This window comes from Eschrichtius robustus, chromosome 6 (genome assembly GCF_028021215.1).
Source record: "Eschrichtius robustus isolate mEscRob2 chromosome 6, mEscRob2.pri, whole genome shotgun sequence".
Classification (NCBI taxonomy): domain Eukaryota; kingdom Metazoa; phylum Chordata; class Mammalia; order Artiodactyla; family Eschrichtiidae; genus Eschrichtius; species Eschrichtius robustus.
The window spans coordinates 14,593,475-14,619,147 of NC_090829.1; the positions used below are offsets into that span (position 1 = coordinate 14,593,475).

General features: G+C 35.2%; 1 protein-coding gene across 2 annotated transcripts in view; it reads right to left on the reverse strand.

Moving 5' to 3' along the window:
- ACAD11 (acyl-CoA dehydrogenase family member 11) overlaps window positions 1-25,673 on the reverse strand; it is a 96,773-nt gene that overhangs the window by 46,424 nt on the left and 24,676 nt on the right. For both annotated transcript variants that reach the window (XM_068545925.1, XM_068545924.1), the window contains exons 6-12: window positions 16,454-16,595; window positions 15,769-15,890; window positions 13,782-13,888; window positions 12,325-12,451; window positions 6,797-6,874; window positions 6,023-6,161; window positions 1,692-1,799 (exon numbers count right to left, since the gene is read on the reverse strand). In XM_068545925.1, the coding sequence (XP_068402026.1) occupies window positions 1,692-1,799; window positions 6,023-6,161; window positions 6,797-6,874; window positions 12,325-12,451; window positions 13,782-13,888; window positions 15,769-15,890; window positions 16,454-16,595 (823 nt within the window). The remainder of the gene's footprint in view (window positions 1-1,691; window positions 1,800-6,022; window positions 6,162-6,796; window positions 6,875-12,324; window positions 12,452-13,781; window positions 13,889-15,768; window positions 15,891-16,453; window positions 16,596-25,673) is intronic.

The following is a 25,673-nucleotide window of genomic DNA, read 5'->3' on the forward strand; positions in this document are numbered from 1 at the left end:
ACCATAGGTTTAGTATCTTAAACAACTTCTTTTTTTCTTTTTTTTTTAAATTAATTTTTATTGGAGTATAGTTGATTTACAATGTTGTGTTAGTTTCTGCTGTACAGAAAAGTGAATCATATATCCACTCTTTTTTAGATTCTTTTCCCATATAGGTCATTACAGAGTATTGAGTAGAGTTTCCTGTGCTATACAGTAGGTTCTCAGCAGTTATCTGTTTTATATATAGTAGTGTGTATATGTTAATCCTAATCTCCCAATTTATCTCCCCCCTCCCTCCCCCGCTTTCCCCCTCGGTAACCATAAATTTGTTTTTGACATCTGTGACTCTATTTCTGTAGTATCTTAAACAACTTCTAACTGTGCCTTGCAAATTCCATCAGGAATGCTTTCACCAATCTATTTATTTTGCATTCTATAAAGCTTGCTCAACACTTAATGTCTTCAGAAAGTTTTCCACAGGACACTTTTACAAGACTGCTTTACTGCATTGCATTTTAGAACTTACAGGCTAGCTCTCAATCATAGTAATCTGCACTTGTTAATGTGCTGCTCTTTTGAATGGATCCTTAAGATATTTTATGTGTTCTCTTTCTGAAACTAGAGACCCTCTTTCTTTAGAAAAGGAGGTGTGTACTCTACTTATTTTGTAATTAATTAGAGCTTTGTAGACAACACAGCATACAGCAGGTGTTCAATAAATGCCTCTTACTGGTTTAAATGGAGATCAGTTTTGCTATTATAAATGTATGCAATGTTATAGAAGGACAATAAAATCTGCCCAAAATTATGGCCAGATGAAATTGAGTTTAATTTTAAACTCAAATATGAAACAATGATTTTGTCCTTTGAAGAGTTCTTAATTACTGTTTCCTATGTACAAATGTACCAAAACCCATTTTTATTAACATGCTCCTAGTTTAATTACCCCACATGATTATAATTTGAGCTATATGACCAACACTGGTGAAAGTTCTATTTTTCTGGGTTTATGGCAGAGTTGAGTAGTTTTTTTTTTTTTTTTTTTAATTTATTTATTTTTGGCTGTGTTGGGTCTTCGTTTCTGTGCCAGGGCTTTCTCTAGTTGCGGCGAGCGGGGGCCACTCTTCATCGCGGTGCGCGGACCTCTCACTATCGCGGCCTCTCTTGTTGCGGAGCACAGGCTCCAGACGCGCAGGCTCAGTAATTGTGGCTCACGGGCCCAGTTGCTCTGCGGCATGTGGGATCTTCCCAGGCCAGGGCTCGAACCCGAGTCCCCTATATTGGCAGGCGGATTCTCAACCACTGCACCACCAGGGAAGCCCGAGTTGAGTAGTTTTTAAGTGTCAATATAAAATTATCACAAAGGTCAATATTTCATACACTAGGGTAAAAAAGATCTTAAACGCCCACAGATGGCAATTTTAGATGCAAGTCAAAAGGTTATAAAACTAAGTTTACTCTGCTGCTAATGCCTAAAGCAGGCTACCAGAAAACATCATCTGGTGTCCTCCCAAAGGGGAGGACAATTTTATTCTGCACATTTAAAAATGCCAAAAATTAAAATTGGGCTCACAACAAATATGTTGACATTTCTGGTCACAGGCAAATTTGCCTGAAACACAGAGCCACATCCCACATTTCTTCAGTTTCTCCATAATAACCGGGAAAAGTGGCTGCACAATGGGAGAATGTGACTGATTTGCTCTTACCTGTCATACAGAAGCAAGAGGCAATGCTCCCTTGAAGAAGAGGCTCAAGCCACTGCTGCTTCTGTTTCTCACTTCCATATAGGTGAAGCACCTCCATGTTTCCTGTGTCTACACGTAATAAGGAAAAGCACTTGTTTTGCATTTAAAAATTTATCAATGTGAAATCCAAACTTTATATAGATAACAGACATGAATCTTTTTAGAGCAAATATTTACTAACAAATATATTTTGAAACATAACAGACGAGATTGGGTGCATTCAGGGTCGCATGGCCGTAGACTAAACATAATAGTAAATACAATTTACAAGGAAGGTATGCCATAAGTAGTTACAAGTACATGGCATTTGGTGCCTATTTATTCAACTTGTTCTGAATCACAGACACTTGTCTACTTCATCCCAATGAAGCATGGCTCTAATGAGTTTTAACTCAATTAGGACTGAGGAAAATAATTTACTGGTCTAACCTTTGCCTGCTATCTTGCAAATATACTCTGCTTGGAGTGACTGCAATGCTCTTAGAGAACAATTAACATTACTTATTACTGAGACTCCTGTTCCTCAAACACACCCTGTGCTTTTTAACTTCCACCTGTTTGCTTGGGCCAGGCCTTCTCTCCGGTGAAATTCTACCTGTCACTCCTAAGTAAACTTCTGCTTCTGAGCCATCTCCATTGTGAAGACTCTCCAGCTACCCAATCAGAAATATCTCCTTCCTTTGACCTCACATAGTAATTATTGTCTTTTTACCGCTAACACTGCTCTTACTTTTGTGATCCCATACCACCTAGAAAAGTACTAGGTAATATCTCAAGGATGCTAAACATGGAATCCCTGCCCTGGATAGAAAATGACAATAGATAACTTCAAAGACCCTCTCCAGCCCTCAGAGGGCATTGTGCAATACATGATACACTGCAGTATCACTCTCAGGTGAAAAAGAATGCTTCATGTCTGCTGTGGAGCAAAATGCTCTAGATGCCTTTCTCTGATTTTCATTCCCATCAAATTTCTAAAAATACTCTCTAAAACCTTTCTCTTGAATGCTGATTACTTATAAGATTTTGAGGAAGAATTTTTCAATATCGTCTCTTACAATGATATTAAGGACAGCTATTGAAATGCCTATGAAAATTGAGCTAAGTCTAAGTTAAGTCTCTCAAAACATGTTTGTACTCGGTTCAGGCACTCCTAACAGGGCCCAAGTTATATTAAAATGCACACAATTCCTAGTAGATTAACACAAGCTTAAAATTCTTTTCAACTGAGGGAGAAAATGAGTCTTGAATTATAATTAATGAAGTTCATTGTTTTCTTTGCTTGTTTTAAATCCAGTGTTTCTTGTAGTTCGAATGAGGTAAATATTGAATAAAAACTTTCCAAAAATTAGTTTATTCTGAGAATCTGACAAACCAAAGTTACCATTTATAGGTTCGTTAAAAAAAAAAAAAAGCCTAGATAAATTACTTGTACAAAAAGAAAAAATTTCCCCCAAATTAGCCTAAAGGTCCCCAAATTTTCTAGTAACGGCTTTAGAATTAAAATGACTATTTTCAACATTCCAATATACAATATTGTATGACTTATTGATGGGCAAAGAAACCAAACCAAAACAAAACAAAAGGCAAGTCAGAAGACTACGTATGTGTACCATAATATTTTATAACTATTTGGGAAATAATTTGGGTATCTTGAGTAGAAATTCATCTCATATACACTTAAGAAAACTCTTAAGTATTTAATCGACATCAATTATATTCCCTTCTTTATCTGCTTTGTATAAAGCAAAACACAATGCTCTAAAACACAATAGCCCAAAGGCCTTCATGAAGATATCTCCACTACAAAGAGAAAATGCCTAGTTTTCTACCTATGGTTTTACACATCTTGTTTGCTGAGGACAGTTGCTTATCATACTTTGGTCAAAGAAAATGTATTTCTCTTGCGAATTTTAAAATTTCAGCAGTTTGGTGGTATCATATTACAACCGATAGACTAGTGAAATTTTAATACTAGAAAAAAGTCTATGACCACCTAGTGAAAAGTTCATAGGTCAAATGGAAAAATAGCGGCAGAGCTGCATCTGCAATGGATGCCTTCTATAGCATTATTTTTCATATTATGACCCATTAGTGTGTCATAAAATTAATTCAATGGAATATGACTAGCATTCTCTGAGAAATGAAAATAGATCAAAATAGAATACATTAGACTAGACTCAGTGGAAAATATATGAATTCATGTAGTAAGGGAAACTTGTTTCATGAAGCCTTTTTTCAGTAATATATGTCTCTCCCCTCCTCATTTCCATAAATCTATCCATCCATGAACACACACATAGAGCTTCATACGCTACACATTGGGTCACAATATAAAATATATTTCTTACTATGAGTGGCAATAAAAAAAGTTTTAAACAAAAGACTACCAGTTCTCTTTCCACAAAATTATGCTACCTATGTAGCATGATATAATAGCTACACATAAAGAGATCAAATCTATAGAAACTCTGTGAATAGATTTATTTACTTTTACAGTAGCCTCATTATTGGATTAAAATGTAGTCAGCAGTAAATAGACAAATCAGTGTTCTGAAGAGAGAAAACCATATCTGGGACAAGTTCAACCATTATCAGAGGTTTATGGACTATCTTAATAATTCCTAAGAAATGAGAGTCAAAGTCCAGTGTGGAAACACTTCGAGAAGCAACTAGATTGTGTTTTCTCTGACATCCAACATACCTCTTTTGGGCACTTCCTCACTTCACTAACTCTTTTTGGGAGGCTTCAGTACCAGGGCCATACAATAAGCACAAAAGGCAAAACTGAGGCCTAACTTGTGCAGGGACACTATAGGATATTATACAATTATCCTTCTACTACAAATCAAATGCCAGTCCTTGACTGGAAGCATCAAAAATAACCACAGTAACTTGCGGGAAAAAAGACAAAAGACATATCAAGGGTCTACCCTAGACCTACTGAGTCAGAATCTCCAGGGATGAAGCCTGTGAATCCGGATTTTTTAAAAGCTTCTTAGGGGGTTCCTTCTGCAAATTGAGTTTGAAAACACCTTCTGAAGACTACATTCCTGGTTTATTCCTTCCATATTACCTTTTTAAAGAAAAGTTGGCCTCCCTCCCTCATCCTTCCAATTTTTCATGCCAAAGTCCTTGAAGGCATCCTTGACTCCCCCATTAATACTTCATAACCAATCAGGAAATCCTCTTGGCTCTGCCCTCAAAATATATTTAGAATCTTTCCACTTCTCACTCTTTCCACTGCTACTCCCTTGAATAAATTCCCATCATCTCTCACCAAGACCATCACAACAAGACTCCCTGCTTGCTTCCTTCTCTCCTTTTGTTAATTCTCAACATAGCAGCCAAAGGGATCCTTTTAAAACTGAAGTGACATCTTGTCACTCCTCTGCTCAAATCCCCATTTCACTGAAAGTATAAGCACTCACCTGCCCTATAAGTCCCAACATACAAGGCTCTTTCCTCTCTGATATCTTTTGCTATTCTTTCCCAGCCACACTGACCTCCTTGGCTATTCTTGAAATACACCAATCACACTCTTGCTTTAGGGCCTTTGCATTTTATGTTCTCTATGCTATGAAAACTCTTCCCCCAGATCTCAGCATGATTAACTCTCTCACCTTCTTTAAGTCTTTACTGAATGTCATTTTCTTAATAAGGCCTATTCTGAGCCTTTCATCTTAAATTGTTATACACATTACCTGTCCCTCAGCATTCCAGAGCTCCCCTACCTTGCTGGGTTTTTTCCCCAAAGCACTTTTCATCTTCAAACTTACTATATAATTACTTATTTAATCTAGCTATTGTTTATTTTTGTCTCTGTCTATTAGAATGCCAGCTCCATGAGGCAGGAATCTTTGTGTATTTTATTTCATGATAGTTCCTAAAATACTGCTTGGCATATAGTAGGCAATTGACAAATAATTGGTGAGTAAATGGAGAAATAGTGAGACTAACCAAAAGATTTAAAACTCTACCCATTCTAACTAACCATAGATATGTTTAATACCCAGTTAGAAAACTGGAAACCTTATATGGCCAATCCCTTTGGTGGTGACTTCTATTCACTAATACTCTTAATGTAATGATGTTTAATAAAAGAATAATCCAATGAGAACTTTAGGTCCATTTTTAAAAATATTTAAATAAAAGTAACTGAAAGTAAAATTATAGACAAATTTATAGATCAATGACTTTGTGTAGAAAAACTTCCGTGTCAAAAAATAGAGAAATTTTAAACACTGCTCAAAATATCTGAGAAAAGTTCTGTTTTTAAATAATGTAGTAACCTGGTGCTTGGCAGTTAAAGGCATCTGGAGCAAAAAAGCATTTTCCTGTTTCTTCAGCAATCAAGGCATAGTCTACTTGGCTGAGACCGCTTACAGCTGGCAAAAACAAGTTCCAGAGGCCTTCTGCTTTGGCCATTTCCTGTCAAGGTGATGAATATGCCAGAGTTATCATAATTTATCATGACCTAAAATTATTTGTTTTTAAAAGATACTGGTATTTACGCCTTTTGAACTTATGAAATTATTTATTTCATTGTATCTTACAATGCAAGTAGTTATTAATTCACTATAAATCAACAATTTCTTAACAGTTAAGCTTCCTTAGATTTGGCTGAAAAACTAAATTTGCTTACTTGAGTACTTCTTATTGAATCACAGCGATTATAAAATCTCCTACATCTGAGCATAATTATGCCAAATATACTATTTTGTCCATTTCAATTCCTAACATGTGTTAAAATTTGAAAACATGAAATTTGGATTAAGCCCATGTGGGAAGAATACCCTGCCTCAACTTCAGTCTCAAATGAGTAGTGTTGATTGTATTTTTAATTTGAACAGCTGTTAAGAGGCTGTCTTCATCACATACCATACACACACACTACGTAACCTAATTTGTATATTACAGATTCTATTTTTAACTTTCTTTTTAAAAAGTTATAATTGATACAATTATCCTCTACATATATAACAACAGAAGCAACAACAAACTAAGGTCTCAAAAAATGCCTGTATATAAATTTTCCACTTTTAAGGTTCTCTTATTTTTCTTACCTTGAGTTTATCAATCACTAAAGGTTTTTTCCACTTGTCTACTGAATTTTCATTTTGAACATAGAACTCAATTACCTCCTTAAAGTATAAAAGGAAAAAAAGTTCATTAGTTAAAGTTAGAAAAGTAAATAATGCCATAAACTGCTAATATCCAAAGTAAACATGTTTAGGTGAAGAAGCTTTTTCAGCTGCTACTGAATCAGTAAAATTTCTTTCTAAAACCAGACACAGAAGTATAAAAAATTCTAGATGTTTGCTCCTCACAAAATTATGCTGCCTCTATATTAGAGGATTAACTTTCAAAATACTGTACCAAGATTTGAGTGTTCCATTTTCAGCAATATGGCATACTAGATGGTCATAGAATCCCCTCCCAGGATAATACAACTAAAAATGCTGGGTAAAATATTAAAAATAATTTTAAAAAATACATGTAGTAATAATACATAGCTGTGCTGGAAAGAAAATAAGGAAATTCCTCAGAGGCCAGGAATACAAAAGCCTGACTCTTCAGGTGTGAGTGAGCACTGGAACCAACTTCGTCTGGGGGATGTAGGCTGATCTATGTTCGCCTGGGCCCTAGTTTGCAGTGGGCCACATAGGCAGGGGTCAGGAGGTGAAACCAAATGCCCCAAACAAGGCAAGAGGGAGGATCAGAGATCACCACTTCCCTCCACTAAAGCCAGGATGCCTGATCAGCAAAACCTAACTGGAAAAAAATAGAAAACAAAACCAAAAACCCACCCCTCAGTGGTAGACCAAGGGAATAAAGGCCATTCACAGGATGGAACAGAAAAAAGAAACATTTCTAACCTGAGCCTGTCTTCAGTCACGTTTGAGATCTTAATTCACAGACCTATGGGGCCCTACAGTTTTGAGTCAAAAATTAAGTTTACAGTGTTCCTGGTGACAATGCTTGAAAGCACCTGGCAGAAGCAAAAGCAAATTCACTCTGGAGGAAAAGAGCTTTTATAAAAAGCCTTAACTAATCCCTGCAGAGAAAATTCCATTCCAAAGAACATGAGTTCAGAATGAAAAAATACTAAACACTCAAGGTAACAAGTCACCATTAGCAAGAATTAACAAAAACAATAGTTCAACAAAACAGAATCACACCTGCAAAGGCCACAGATAGAATAAAGATCAAACACAGAATATAAAGTATTTGTGTCCAGTAGATTTCAAGAATAAAGGAAGGAATTAAAAGGATGACAAAGGACTATCAAACTTGGCCAGACAAATTTGAAAAAGAACTGAATGCAACTTGAAGCAAAGAAAAACCATAGTAATTAAACTTAAAAATTCAATGGCAGTGGTTCTCAAACTTTGGTGACATCAGAATCACTTGGTAAAACACAAGAACACAGGCCCTATCCTACTTCAGTGAGTCTACTTCTGTATTCCTACTTCTGTAATCTTAACTAGCTCTCTAGGCAATTCTGACACAATCCAAATAATGAGACCCACTGCTCTATGCAAGGTTGAAAAGTAGATTAGATGCAGCCAAAAAATAATAATAATAAATTGAAAGAAGGATCTGAAGAAATTATTCCTTTCTTGAATGAAGCACAGAAATTCAATAGAAGGAAAATATGAGTGGTTAAAAGATATGATGATACAGAGAGAATCATTACTTCCCTTTTCTCAGGCAAAAAAAGGAAAATAAAAGGAAAAAAAAAAAGGTAAAAGTTTATTAGCAGATTCTCATTAAAGGAACTTGATCCAAGAAGAAACATCTGACTTGTAAGAAGGAATAGTAAATAAGGTGATAAATACATGGGTAAATGTATATTTAAAAACTAGCCACATAAAAAACAATAACAATAATCTCTAATTTGTGCAACTAAATCAAGATGAACTAAAATATTGGACTATAAGGGCCTTCTCCAATATTTTGCTATTAAAGCATCTCTGTACTTATTTTCTACACATAGGCTAGAAGAATTACTGAATTAAAGGCTATGAACATTGGCCAAAACTCCAAATTACAAAATTATTTTCTAAAATTGTTCCACCAATTTACAGTCATATAAGTAATGTGTTAAAATGTTCCTTTTATTGAAGCATGGCTAGTCTAGAATACAGTTATATTTAGTTAAAACTTCAAGAAGACAAAGGATGGCTCTTTCACAGGCACCAGGATGAATAGCACTTGTCATTCTGTCAGGAAGTCAGTTAAGTTGGAAGATTTCCTGTTTAGTGTTGTTTATTATTTCCATCCCTCACATTACTATGGAAATAGTCAATGCAATTGTGTTTGATAAGATATATGTTATGTAATACATGTACAAATTCCCCATCTGTGACTACCTCTCTATGACACTACAGTTCTGAGAAATTAAATTATGCCATTTATATAATTATTTAAAAATTTGTATTATTTAATACTTCCTGTCCTAAAGTCTATCGATTTGGAGATTTGCAAAATCTATTTGTGGTATGGTAGGAGTCAGAATTAAAATAAAGTATCTCATTACAAAGAAGCTTTCTTTAATTCTTTAAGTATGAAAAAGAGTTTACTGATGAAAAAAGAAAGCAGAAAATATGCTTGGTGCCTGATCAATTCTCCCCAAATATCACCTTTAACATCTAACTTTCTCATTCACTGATTGAGGTACTGCTTTGTATTATGTTGGTTCAGAATCTTAAATCTGAGCCTACAAATAATTTTGCAATATAATATGTTTTTTACTTTAAACTTAAGTCCGTTAGAGAAAAAGAAGCAACAGTTCCTCCCTAGTATATTATTAAACTCAGTAGGAAAATATGACTAATGTTATCATTATGTTAAAAGTGTGTTCTCAAATATGTCATGTTGCTAGTTCCTGTTTTACATGCTATTTTATTAGGACTCCATTTTAAATAGCAAGAATTGCCCTTTTTTTTAATTTCTTTTTTTCTTCCAGTTTTATTAAGATATAATTGACATATAGCACTGTATATGTTTAAGGTATATGGCATAATAATTTGACTTACATACATCATGAAATGATTATCACAATAAGTTTAGTGAACACACATCATCTCATATAGATACAAAATTAAAGAAATAGAAAAAATTTTTTTCTTGTGATGAGAACTCATATTTCATATATAACATACAGCAATGTTAATTATATTTATCATGTTGTATATTACATCCCTAGTTAGCTATCTTATAACTGAAAGTTTACACCTTTTGACTACCTTCAACCAATTTCCCCTCCTCCCCCCAGGAAGAATTGCCTTTTAACATTTAAATGGATGATGGGTTCTGATGTTCTTACTTTATGATATCCAAGGAGTTTCAAAAGGTCATTAGAATAGCATAAACGGATCTTATTTTTTCCCATTATAGAAAATTGGAAAAATATGTAAAGTATTAAGAAAAAGTCATCAAGAGTCTTACTAGCTAAAGATATGTACTATCAAGATGTTAGTGTATCATATGATACAATCTTATTTTCTAGATATGACTGTTTTAGTTTTTATAAATGTAGTTATAATCATATTGGATAGAATTTTATAGGCTTTCCCCCCTTCTATTTTGAAAAAGCTAATTACTTTTCAAATGTGTATGTTCATAAACAGGGATTAGTACAGTCCAGAATCATTCTACAGGATAAAATGTTTTTACGGATGTTAGTACAAGTTTTTAAAGAAAGAAAAAGCTCACATTATTAAATGTAGATATATTCCAGATTTGAAAGATCTGCAGACACAAAATGATTATGGCTTTCCTTGCCACACAAAATGTTGATAATCTTTCCTTTAAAACTAGAGTGCTTTTTAAATTTATCATAAAACATTTTCCTTTATTGCAAATTCTTTGTAAATATTTTAGTAGCTGCATGATATGAGGTTCAGCAGATGTATCACAACCCAATTTGTAACACCTCTTCTGTGCTACATGCTTCCCTGGATCGCTCATTTACATTTATGAATGAAAGAACATGGCTACTTGGTTTCCTCTCCCAATTTGAGTCTCCTTTGAATAAATCAGGAAGGCTGATAGGAAAGCTGGGGTCTACACCAAACCCGCCATTGGAAAAAAAAAAAAAAAATGGAGGAGCACTAACCGTCATTCGAAACCCTGGCTTCTTTGAAACACATCATATGCTTTTTTAGAGTACTCTGGCAGCTTTTTGTCTGGGGCAAACACCATTGCTACCCAGGAGTGTTAGAAACCAACTCAAGCAGCCCACCTATTACAGGTTAATTCTTAATCAAACATCTTGATTTCTCTTCCTCTTCTCACTCTTGCTCTCCACAACAGGCAATCATAGGGGACTCCATTGTTTAAAAAAAAAAAAATCGTTACCACCTGAGTTACAGTCCTCTCTTACTTCGAAATTCTTCTGAGATGTGTTAAGGTTTATTCTTTGGTATGATCCACTCTGCTTCCCAAATCCTCTTCCATTCTCTTTTCAAAACCTTTAGTCCTGTGATGTGTACTTCTCCTGTTTTTGTGCCTTTACCAATTCCATTTTTTTAAAATTTCTTTATTGTTAATTCAAGAGGATTTTATTTGTGTGAGGGGAGGTAAATGCTGATTTCAGTCTGCCATCTTGAACTCAAAGTGTTGCATTTTCTTTTTAACACCCAAGAGTTCAGAATTTTATTTTTAAAATATATTTTAATTTTATACTGGAGTATAGTTGATTTACAATGTTGTGGCAGCTTCAGGTATACAGCAAAGTGATTCAGTTATACATATATATATTCTTTTTCAGATTCCTTTCCCATATTGGTTATTACAGAGTACTGAGTAGAGTACCATGTGCTATACAGTAGGTCCTTGTTGATTACCTATTTTATATATAGTATATTTTATATATATAAATTTTTATAATAAATTTTATCTTTTCTTCACAGCATTTATCATCTCTTACTTAATGTCTTTCTTTCATGCTAAAGTATAAGCTCTGTAGAAGCATAAGCCCTGTCTTCTTGGTCTTCTTTTTACTTTCAATGGCCTAACCCATTACTAGGTACCTAATAATTATTTGTTAACTGAATGAATGAATGTGTCACATAACTTGCCTACTCTCAGTGAATTTACTGAAACTTAACACCTTAAAATAGTAGCTTGTGGGGGAAGTGATGGTAGTATCTGTGAACAGCTTGAAATGATATACAAAATTTTCTGGGTATGCCTCTCTTGTTTAGCCTACAGTTCTCAATTTTCAAAGGGGCCCATTAAAGAAAAAAAAAAAAGGCTGAAAGTCACTGCCTTAAGAAAAGACCCCCAAAGTAGCATTTTACTCTAAAATATTTGAAGATCTCAACTTTGTAAACTGCTAATTCCCTCTGACTTAATTTTAACTCCACAGATTTATCTGTGGCATTCCCTTGGCATATTTTAGAAGCTTGGAATTTCTCAGGATCAGGTTCTGTAGCAGTTCAGTGCTAAGGTGAGGAGGGGCATCTAGGTAAGGATTGACTGCAAAGAAATTATACCACGGTACTCCTAGAAGCAGAGATAACAGAAGTAATCCATCAATAGTCTTGGAGCACAAATACATTCTGTTTGTTTATAGAATACTTACCTTTTCAGCTGGGAGGATGTGTTGTTTCATGAACTGCTTCACCCTAGTAAGAACTTCCTGGCCTGTCCTAGTCTGTACAAACAATTGTCTGGTAGTATCAGTCTGTGGAAGTGCAGTACTGAAAGTTCTTTATAAAAAAAAAGTTACAAAGATGTGCAAAACCATTATTATAGATTTCTGAATAGAATGTAAAGTCTTCCCCCAGTTTCCCAAAAACATCTCTCAGAAGAAGTTTCCATATTTTGGAGTTTTTTGTCTTTCATGTTATGGAAGGAATGCAGAATCACTTTATTTTGAACATTAAACTTTAGTGCTTAAAGCACTTTTTGGAGAAAACATAAGCCTGGCATGACCTCAATCAGTGGGAGTTTAAAATCTTTATTGAAGCCACATATCAGAATCTCTAAACAAGAAGGCAAAGAAATTGAATACAAATTTAATAATTACTCTTAGTATATGCCTCACAAATACAACTGCTGGATATCATTATAAACAAGACCTTTAAAGATCATTATGAAGAGCAGTATCATCATTTGTTATGTTGTGGAGATAACAAATATTCATGTATGAGATGAACTGTAAAACACAACTGTCCTAATGATATGCCATGGATACTTGTGGCTTGGGCAGAATTTCCAGGGACAGCATCATCTGTGCATTCAGTAAGTGCTATATATCACACTGTTTTTTTGTTTGTTTGTTTTAAATTTTGCTTTATATTGGAGGACAGTTGATTTACAACATTTACAATGTTTCAGGTATACAGCAAAGTGATTCAGTTATACATATACATATAGCTATTCTTTTTCAGATTCTTTTCCCATATAGGTTATTACAGAGTATTGAGTAGAGTTCCCTGTGTTATATGGTAGGTCCTTGTTGATTATCATTATCTATTTTATATATAGTAGTGTGCATATGTTAATCTCAACCCCCTAATTTATTTCTCCCCTCCATCACACCTGTTATATGGGAGTGTGTTTGGAAAAAGTGTATTAGATGTTCAAAAGTGCTCCACTAATGGAGATATGAATTTCAAATACTCTTATGAAATGTCTGAATACAGTTTCATGCAATGTCATGGTGGAAGAGAGCAACATTTCTAAACTTAATAAATCATCTTATATAATACATAACTTTAAACAGGTATATGTAAGTAACTTAAACATTAGAAGGAAACATTTGAGAATTTTATCAATATCTTAAAGGTTTATACATTCAAACTGGCAAAAAAAAAAAACCCTTTAAATCATTAAATGGGTATTTTCTTTAAATCTAAGGTCAATTTATTTTCAAGCATAAAAGAGATTTACTAAAAAAAATTTACCATGATTGGCAGCAGCAATTCTGGTGTTGTAAGCAATAAAAACATTCCCTATCCCCTTAAAGTTTATGACCTTCACATACCTAATAAAGGCTCTAATTTGAGTTAGCCACAGAATCTATATTTTGCTTACCTTTTTGAGAGTTGTAATCCAGTTTCTGCCAGAGGTTGCACAATATTGGCAAACTGAAAGCTACTTTCAGATGCATTATTTCCCAGAAGATATCTACTATATACTCCCTATAAGTAAATTAATACAAAGTGATTAAAACTCATGGAAAACTATTCTTCAACTATCCAGTCTTTCCACAGTTTCCCGGCTACATGAATCACTAAACTTACAAGGTACTAAGATATAAATCAGACTATCAGTTCTATTAATTTACATGCAGGAATAATTATACCACTCCAAATTAAAGAATTACACTTGTATCATTTAGTTAACATACTCTCATCATAAAAAAATTATAACTGGAAAACAAACCAAACTTTAAAATGAGTTTAGCAATTACTAAAGATACCAAATTGGCAAGTTATACCACCTCTAAAGATCATTGTTCTCCCTTCACAGTGGAGAAAAAAAAAAATCTAAAGAAACCAAAATAAAATTAAAAACTATAAAACCAAAGAGAAGGCAATGAGAGACTTCTAAGAATATTTTATCTCATTTTTTGGACCCCTAATTTAGGTGAAACTATTCTCTTTTGAACAGTGTTAGTTGAATGCTCATCTGTTTTTCTTTCTTAATTCTCCATGTTCTGTGTTTCCAACATAATATACTCTCCTGTTCCCTGTCCCAAACACAATCAACTGAATTTCATTAGTTTATTTCTTTATATAATTCTTCGTACAATAAAACACTGTAGCAGTCTTTCCGTCATTTCCAATTTCACATTTCTAGTTAGAATGGAATGTTTATGATCATCTCTAAGGCTACTAACTACATAGTTTATGACATACATATTAATTTCAATCATAAACCATGTCAAGCTTTTATTTGAAATGAAAATACATTTTAAATTCAAAGCCTATCTGTTATCTCACTTTGGAAATTGACAGATATAGAAACATACCATAAACCTATTTTGAGAAATGCATCCAATCAACATGATTAATATGATTAATATGATTCTAAACTACAGGATGAGATGTAAGACAACTATTTCCTAGACATTTCAGTTATTGGAGGACAGCATGAACTCTGAGGACAGGGAAAAATAACCATAATTTTCGTTAATCCTTCTTTTCCCATCCTTTTTTGTTTCTAAAATCTCTTATTTACTTGTTCTTCCTCCAAGCCCTAACCCCTTGCCAGAGATGAAGCATCTCAATTTCTTAAATAAACTAAGACTCAAAGTATAAGGGAGCTGAGTTAGTATAATGAAGAATGCATTTGTCTAAACTGTAAATTTAAAAAACTGAATTTATGTTCAGTTTTCTCTCAAAATTTATCACATAACTATCACATTATTAGAAAATGGAAAATGGACAATTTAGCTTATCTGCTCACTCAAAAACATAATTAAGAGGCTTCTGTATGTTAGGTACTGTGCTGGCTTTGGGAAATACAATGATAATTCCTTCCTCCTCATCAGCCCTGATTAATAGGGTTTTATAATCTGAATCAGATATCATATAAGGAGTTTAACTCTTTCTTATATTGGATATTCAGGAAATAACCAATTCTCAAATGCTTTTTCTCTTTTTGTCATTATGTCTTTCTCTCTCCCTTCTTCCATCTTTTTGGTTTATTATACCAAAAAGTGATACCACATTTTGCTACTCAACTTTTTCCCTTGCCAAATTCCTCTTCTGTAAACTCTGGATTTATGTTTTATCCATGTCTGGTATTTGTTATTATGGAAACTAAATTGATCTAAAGATAAGAATATAAGGGAATACCCTGGTGGTCCAGTGGTTAGGACTCAGAGTTTTCAGTGTCGGGGTCCCGGGTTCAATCCTTGGTAGGGGAACTAAGATCCCACAAGCAGAGACATGATGTGGCCAAAAAGAAAAAAAAAAAAAAACAAAAAAAGGAATATAAAAGCCCCAAAGACCAAAAATATTGTCAACAGTACATCAATAAGTAATGGTGAAACACATGTTAAAAAATTAATTACCTGTGCTATTCCAGCAATTTTAAAATATGAAAGGGCAAGAAAGAAATTCCAGTTAGGAAGATTAGAATTAATTCCTCTGCAGCGGCAATATATTGAAATCAGTTCTTCCATTGATGGTATCCCTATAAAAACAGTACATACTATAAACTTTAATAAGAATGTCATGGTGAATATTTTAAAATGTCATATTGCATATAAATATAAAACTGAATATAAAATTAATCCATATAACAAAACATTATAATCTATATAATATTATAATTAAAATATTAATTATAATATGATATAATATCTTATAATAATATATTATTACTTATATTATAGTATAAATTATATTCTATAATATAAATAATATATTATATTATTATTTATATTATTATGTATAACAATAAAATATATTATAATTAAAACATTATGATCCATATAATTATAACCCATAAAACAAAACATGCTCTAAATGTTGATTTCCAAAAGAACATTATATACAAATGATTATATTTTGTAACAAATTACTAGAAGTGGAATGATATATTCAAAAAAATCGATAGAATAAAATGACTTAAAAACATTTCAAGAAACAAAAGCTATTTATCTAAGATTGCAATATAATCCTTTTTTTAATTATGAAGAAAAATAAATATAATTTTATATTAATAGCAATTTAGGCAACATTATGTTTTCATACCTATGTTTTCTTGCAAATGAGGACTTTGACTTAACAATGGAATGGTCCTTGGCCAAAAGTAGAACACAGAGAGATGAGCCAAGTCTGACAGAGGATGACCAATGGTTGAAAGCTCCCAATCTAGTACAGCTACAACTCGAGACTGTAATTAAAAATAAAAAGGTTTTAATATATTAAATCCAAAACAACTAAAATAAGGAGATGAATGAAATAGAATATATTGAAAATCATATTTTCCATCAAAAGCAAATGTGAGGCTGTAGTTTGCAGTCTTTACCCACAGTGGCACATTTCATTTATCAAATAGAGCCAAGTCCCCTGGTTCCATCACTGGCCAACAGCTCTGCATTTTACTTTACACAGCCTTAACATGTCTACTAATGAACGGAGGCAAAAGCAGTTGAAAAGTTTCAACTGGGAGTAACTATAGTAAAGAAGAAGTTCTAACAATTACTTATAATTTAAGAATCTATGCTCTGGTAATGAATCTTACAACATAACAAATATTACACTCCTATGACAATAGTCATTTTTAAAAGTAAGTTATTTCATGCTGTAGATATAAAACTATAATTGTTATAAAAGATGCTGTTTGTTTTATGAATACAAAATCCACCATTATATAGCAACATGATAAAAGAGTTGTGTAATTTGGAACCAATAACACAGAAAGTTTTCCTCATTCTATTTTGTAACAATATGTATCAAGGGACTATATAGCTTTATGTTAAGAACACAGGACATTCAACTGCAAATACAAGGGGAAAAGGCAATTTGTAAAATAATATGCATAGTATGATCCTATTTGTTTAAATAAAAAGGGTACAAATGAATATGCAAAGTTGAAAGAATATACACCAAACTGATAGCAATGGCTATGGTTACTTCATGGGACTGAGGCAGGAGGGATGGGATATGGGAGGAGACACTCCATTGGAGGGTTCTTTATGGGAGGAGTGACATGATAGGATTTGTATTTTAAGGTCACTCTTGCTGCTATATTTTGAATAGACTGTAGGGGAGGCAATGAGGAGGCTGCAGCAATAATCTAGACAAGGTTATCTAAGCCAGATAAAACAGCAAAGCTCACTTAGGCAATGCAAGTTACTGGGTTTCATGCCTTTATGTAACTTTGTGTGTGCTTGCACTCCCTTGCTTCTCTCACACACTTGAACACATTATTGTAGCTTTAAGGAAAAATGTGGTCTTTGGAATCACAGACCTGTATTCAAGTCCTAGCTCCACCATTTACTGGCTGTGTAATTCTGGACAAGCTAGTTAACCTTTCTGATTCTCAATTTTTGCAGCCATAACATACACCTCTTGCATAGAGTTAGTGTGAAGATGAAATAAGAGCAGGTAACATGTCTATTTTGTTTACCAGTGTCTAGCTGCGAAGTACCTGACATACAGTAGGTGGCCAAAATGTATTTATTCAATGAATAAGTACAGAGGCTGGCATATAGCAGGCAATAAAAAACTTACTATTATGACTATGGGAAAAATTGATCACTGCTTCCTCTATGGTTTGACTTCATAAGACTTTTTATGGTTGTGGTTATATTGAATTATGTTACCATGTTAGCTAGATTTGTTAAATTTGCTTAAAAAAAGGATTGGACGCATTTTTCTCTATACCATTCTGTTTGTTTCTGTGCTCTTGATGTCCAAAGAAAAGAAGATGATATACTTAATTATGCTATAAATGTTTACCTTTTTTAAATTGAAAATTGGGAATTTTCCCCGGAGTTAAGTTTCAAGAAATTTGAAACATTTTAAAAGTAATTACCCAAAAAGCTATAAAACAATATCCAGTGAGAAAAACTGATGGTTCATCAAATCATCAATTAGTATAAATTAATTAGCAATGGTTTATTAGAATCCTGTCTATTCCTGTTTGTGTACAGAGCTATAAAAAGCATAGCATAACTTCTAGTGGATGAGGTGAACATTTACTAATTCATTTTGCTGCTAAAGAACTTAAAATGATTTCTGAGAGTTTTTCTGAAACCTCAGCACAACTGAAGCTTTTCATTTTGTTGATTATCTTCTACATTGAGTTTTATTTTCTAGGTATGCTTTTTGCCATATTGAATTTTTTTTTAATTTTTAATTTATTTTTGGCTGTGTTGGGTCTTTGTTGCTGCACACGGCCTTTCTCTAGTTGCAGCGAGCGGGGGCTACTCTTCACTGTGGTGTGCGGGTTTCTCATCGCAGTGGCTTCTCTTGTTGTGGAGCACAGGCTCTAGGCACACAGGTTTCAGTAGTTGTGGCATGCAGGCCCTAGAGCACACGGGTTTTAGTAGTTGTGGTGCAGAGGCTCAGTAGTTGTGGCTCGCGGGCTCTAGAGCACAGACTTAGTAGTTGTGGTGCACAGGCTTAGTTGCTCCGCGGCACGTGGGATCTTCCTGGACCAGGGATCGAACCTGTGTCCCCTGCATTGGCAGGCGGAATCTTAACCACTGCTCCACCAGGGAAGTCCCTTGAATTTTATTAATATGTATGTATATTACCTTTTCAAAACAAAAGAAACACATGCAATACAGTAGGACTGACAATAGATGAAGGAGGTAGGAAAAAAGATAATTTTTAATAAAGTGATAAAGCTAAGAGTAGGTTATTACACAAAATTAAATGTCACAGGTCATATTGATATATAGTTTTTAGTGTTGACAGCAGAATTTGCTCTGAGTTTTCTATGGACAAAATAAAGTATGAAGCATAATCAGTCACAATGTTTGTAGTGCATGTAGATTAAAAACAAACCAGCTGCACTTGGGTTGCTTCCAAGTGCCCATCAACAGATGACTGGGTTAAGAGGATGTGGTAATATACACAATGGAATATTACTCAGCCATAATAAAGAATGAAATATTGCCATTTGCAGCAACATGGATGGACCTAGAGAATATTATGCTTAGTGAAATAAGTCAGACAGAGAAAGACAAATACTGTATGATATCATTTACATGTGGAATCTAAAATATAATACAAATGAATGCATAGGCAAAACAGAAACAGACTCACAGATATAGAAAACAAACTTGTGGTTACAAAGGTGAAAGGGGAGGGGAGAGGGACAAATTAGGGGTATGGGATTAACAGATACAAACTACTATATACAAAACAGATAAGCATCAAGGAGATATTGTATTGCACAGGGAATTATACTCATTATCTTATAATAACCTATAATGGAGTATAATCTGCAAAAACACTGAATGACAATGCTTTACATCTGAAACTGAAACTAACATTATATTACAAATCAACTGTACTTCAAAACAAAGCAAAAAAACCCAGCTGCTCAAGAGTGACAATTTTCATGGAGAGATCAGTCAAGAGATCAGTCAACTATAAGCAGAACAGCCATCAATGAAAAAGACCAGAACCTACCAGAAAAGATCTTCTACAACTAAAAACATAAAGAAGGAACCACAATGGGGTGGGTAGGACAGGTGGACTCACAATATAGTCAAGTCCCATAACCCCAGTTGGATGACCCACAAACTGGAGAATAATTACACTGCAGAGGTTTTCCCACAGGAGTGAGAGGTCTGAGCCCCATGTTGGGCTCCCCATTCTGGGGGTCCTGCATCAGGAAGATGAGCCCCCAGTGCATTTGGCTTTGAAGGCTAGTGGTGCTTAATTATGGGAGTCCCAGAGGATTGGGGAAAACAGAGACTTCACTCTTAAACAGTGCACAAAAAATCTCACACACTCCAGGACCCAAAATAAAAGCCATAACTTGATAGGAGCCTGGGACAGACCTACCTGTTGGTCTTGGAGAGTCTCCCAGAGAGGCAGGAGGCAACTGCAGCTCACCTTGGGGCCACAGACACTGGTGGCAGCCATTCTTGGGAGCTCCTTCTACCATGTGGCAGGCACCATTGTGGAATCCTCCCTCTGGCTTATTACCCCCAGGACCCAGCCCTGCCCTGGCCCAACAGCCTGTAGTCGCCAGTGCTGGGGCGCCTCAAGCCAAGCAACCCACTGGGCAAGGACACAGCCCCACCCATCAGCAGACAGGCTGCCTTAAGACCCCCTAAGCCCACAGCTGCCTCTGGACATGGCCCTGCCTACCAGAAGGCCCAGGACCTAGCTCCAGCCACCAGTGGGCAGGGACCAGATGGAAGAAAACCACAATCTGGCAGCCTGCAGACCCAGCCCATCTACCAACAGGCCAGAGACCCTGCCCTGGGACAAGCTTGGCCCCAGCCCTGTTCACTAGCAGGCTAATTCAAGCTTCTGGACACCCCCGACCCTGTGTCAGAAACCCATCCCCCACCAGCAGCAATCTGATACCATCTCTGGAATCCTTGGACCCTGCAACTGACTCCAGGACCTCCTCTGCCTGCCAGTAGTCTGGAAATAACCCCAGGACCTGGCTTCACCCACTAGGAAGGTGGGCAACAACCCTGGAGTCTTCTGGACCCTGACTCTGCCAACCAGTGAGCCAGCACTAGCCCTGGGGCCCCCCTGGGCTAGTTCTTCAGTCAGCGGCCTTGTGACCCAGCCCCGCCAACCAGCAGCCGGCAGCCTCCACATAAGGCAGAGCGTAGCAACCAACCGGACTGGGGGCTAACCAGACCTACCAGACTGCCCACATATTCAGCTGGCCACAAGAGAAGGTCCCAGGTAGCCCTCATAGGGGGAACCCCTAGAGCATATAGCTTGGGAGATGAGAAAGAAGTGCACTGCTGGGATGCATAGGACATCTGCTACAGAAGGTCACTTCTCCAAGGTCGGGAAATGTAACTAACTTAGCAGATACATAAAAATACAAACAGCAACTTAGGCAAAATGAGGTGACAGAGGAACATGCTCCAGATGAAGAAATAAGACAAAACCCCAGAAAAAGAACTAAGTGAAGCGGAGACAGGAAACCTACTTAAGAAAGAGTTCAGGGTAGTGATGGTAAAGATGATGAAAAAACCCAGGAGAAGAATGGATACACAGAGCGAGAAGTTAGAAGTTCTTAACAAAGAGTCAAAAAATATGCAGAACAACTGAACAGAGATGAAGAATACAATAAATGACATGAAAAAATATACTAGAAGTAATCAACGGTAGACTAAATGATACAGAGGAATGGATCAGTGAGCTGGAAGACAGAGTAGTGCAAATCACTGATGTGGAACAGAAAAAAGAAAAAATAATGAAAAGAAATGAGGACAGTTTAAGAGACCTCTGGGACAACATCAAGCACAATAACATTTGCATTATAGAGGTCCTACAAGGAGAAGAGAGAGAGAAAGGGGATGAGAACATATTTGAAGACATAATAGCTAAAAACTTCCCTAACCTGGGAAAGGCAATAGACATCCAAGTCCCATAAGTGTAGAGTCCCATAAAGGATTAACCCCAAGAGGAACATGCCAAGACACATTTTAATTAAAATGGCAAAAAGCAAAGATAAAGAGAGACTATTAAAAGCAACAAGGGAAAAGCAAAAAATAACATATAAGGGAACTCCCATAAGGTTATCAGCTGACTTTTCAGCAGAAACTCTACAGGCCAGAAGGGAGTGGTACAATACCTTTAAAGTGGTGAAAGGGGGGCTTCCCTAGTGGTGCAGTGGTTAAGAATCCACCTGCCAATGCAGGGGACACAGGTTCGAGCCCTGGTCCGGGAAGATGCCACATGCCATGAAGCAACTAAGCCTGTGCACCACAGCTACTGAGCCTGCACTCTAGAGCCTGCGAGTCACAACTACTGAGCCCACACGCCACAACTACTGAAGCCCACGTGCCTAGAGCCCGTGCTCTGCAACAAGAGAAGCCACCAAAATGAGAAGCCCACACATCACTACAAAGAGTAGCTTCCACTCGCCACAACTAGAGAAAGCCAGTGCACAGCAAAGAAAACCCAACACAGCTAAAAATAAATAAATTAAAGAAATAAATTTTAAAAAAAAGAATAAAGTGATGAAAGGGAAACCCTACAACCAGGAATACTCTACCCAGCAAGGCTCTTATTCAGATTTGATGAAGAGATCAAAAGTTTTACAGACAGACAAAAGCTAAAAGAGTTCAGCATCACCAAACTAGGTTTACAAGAAATGTTAAAGAAACTTCTCTAAGCAAAAAAGAAAAGGCCACAACTAGACACAAGAAAATTATGAAATGAAAAAGTTCATTGGTAAAGGCAAACATAAGTAAAGGTAGGAAATTATCCATGTACAAAGCTAGTAGGAAGATTAAAAGACAAAAGTAGTAAAATCATTAATATCCACAATAAGCAGGTAAGGAATACACAACCAATTAGATGTAAAATATGATATCAAAAACAGTAATCATGAGAGGAAGAGAGTACAAATGCAGGGTTGTTAAAATGCATTTGAAATTAAGCAGTCAGCAACTTAGAACAATCATATATATATATATATATGTATGTATACCCACCTACCTCATCATAACCACAAACCAAAAATCTATAATAGATATACATACAAAAAAGAAAAAGGAATCCAAACATAACTCTAAAGATACTCATCACATCACATGACAAGAGAACAAAAGAATAAGAAAGGGGAAAAAAAAGACCCACAAAACAATTCTAAAACAATTAACAAAATGGCAATAAGAACTTACATATCAGTAATTACCTCAAATGTAAGTGAAATAAATGCTCCAATCAAAAGACACAGAGTGGCTGAATGGATACAAAAACAAGACCTGTATAGATGCTGCCTACAAGAAGCTCACTTGAGATCTAAAGACACACAAGACTGAAAGTGAGAGGATGGAAAAAGGTATTCTATGTAAATGGAAATCAAAAGAAAGCTGGGGTAGTAAAAGTTATATCAGACAAAATAGACTTTAAAATAAAGACTGTTACAAGAGACAAAGACACTACACATAATGATCAAGGGATCAATCCAAGAAGAATATATAACAATTGTAAATACATATGCACCCAACATAGGAGCACCTAAATACATAAAGCAAATATTAGCAGACATAAACGGAGATATCGACAGTAACATAATACTAGAGGGGGACTTTAACACCCCACTTACATTAATGGACAGATCACCCAGACAGAAAATCAATAAGCCTTAAATGACACATTAGAACAGATGGACTTAGTTGATATATATAGAATATTCTATCTGAAAGCAGCGGAATACACATTCTTTTCAAGTGCACATGGACCATTCTCCAGGATAGATCACATGCTAGACCACAAAACAATCCTCAGTAAATTTAAGAAAACTGAAATCATATGAAGCATCTTTTCCAACCACAACGCTAAGAGACTAGAAATCAACTGCTAGAAAAAAACTGCAAAAAACACAAGATGCTAAACAATATGTTACTAAACAACAAATGGAACACTGAGGAAGTCAACAAGGAAATAAAAACTTACCTAAAGACAAATGAAAATGAAAACATGATGATCCAAAATTTATGAGATGCAGCAAAAGCAGTTCTAAGAGGGAAGCTTATAGTGATACAAGCTTACCTCAGAAAAAAGAAAAATCTCAAATAAACAACTTAAACTTACACCTAAAGGAACTAGAAAAAGAAGAACAAACAAAACCCAAAGTCAGTAGGAGAAAAGAAATCGTAAAGATCAGAGCAGAAATAAATGAAATAGAGACTAAAAAAATCAATAGAAAAGATAAATGAAACTAAAAGCTGGTTCTCTATGAAGATAAGCAACACTGATAAACCTTTAGTCAGACTTATCAAGAAAAAAAGGGAGAGGTATCAAATCAATAAAATCAGAAATGAAAAAGAAGTTACAACTGACATCACAGAAATATAAAGAATCATGAGAGACTACAATGAACAACTATATGCCAATAAAATCAACAACCTCGAAGAAACAGACAAATTTTTAGAAAGGCACAATCTTCCCAGACTGAACCAGGAAGAAATAGAAAATATGAACAGATCAATTACCAGTAATGAAATTGAATCAGTAATTTAAAAACTCCCAAGAAACAGAAGTCCAGGACCAGATGGCTTCATGGGTAAATTCTACCAAACATTTACAGAAGAGTTAATGCCTATCCTTTTTAAACTATTCCAAAAATTGCAGAGGAAGTAACACTTCTGAACCCATTCTATGAGGCAAGCATCACCCTGATATCAAAACCAGACAAAGATATGACAAAAAAAGAAAGTTACAGGCCAATATCACTGATGAACATAGATGCAAAAATCCTCAACCAAATACTAGCAAACCAAATACAACAACACATTAAAAGGATCATACACCATGATAAAGTGGGATTTACCCCAGGGATGGAAGGACTTTTCAATATCTGCAAATTAATCAATGTGATACACCACATTAATAAACTGAAGAATAAAAATCATATGATCATCTCAATAGATGCAGGAAAAGCTTTTGACAAAATTCAACATCCATTTATGGTATTTTTCTCAAGAGAGTGGGCATAGAGTAGGGAACATATCTCAACATAATGAAGGTCATTCGTGACAAACCCACAGTTAACATCATACTCAACAGTGAAAAGCTGAAAGGATTTCCTCTAGGATCAGGTACAAGACAGGGATGCCCACTCTTGCCATTTTTATTCAATATAGTATTGGAAGTCCTAATCACAGCAGTCAGACAAGAAAAAGAAATAAAAGGAATCCAAATTTGAAAGGAAAAAGTAAAACTGTCACTCTTTGTAGATCACATGGTACTATACATAGAAAATCCTAAAGACACCACCAGAAAACTACTAGAGCTCATCAATGAATTTGGCAAAGTTGCAGGATACAAAATTAATGTACAGAAATCTGTTGCATTTCTATACACTAACAATGAACTATCAGAAAAAGAAATTAAGGAAAGAATCCCATTTACCATTGCATCAAAAAGAACAAAATACCTAGGAATAAACCTACCTAAGGAGGTAAAAGACCTGCAGTTGGAAAATTATAAGATACTGACAAAAGAAAATGAAGATGACACAAACAGATGGAAAGATATACCATGTTCTTGGACTGGAAGAATTAATATTCTTAAAATGACCATACTACCCAAGGCAATCTACAGATTCAATGCAATCCCTATCAAAATACCAATGGCATTTTTCACAGAACTAGACCAAATAATTCTTAAATTTATATGGAGGGAATTCCCTGGAGATCCAGTGGTTAGGACTCTGTGCTTTCACTGCCAAGGGCCTGAGTTCAATCCCTGGTAGGGGAACTAAGATCCCACGAGGCGTGCAGTGTGGCCAAAAAAAAATTAA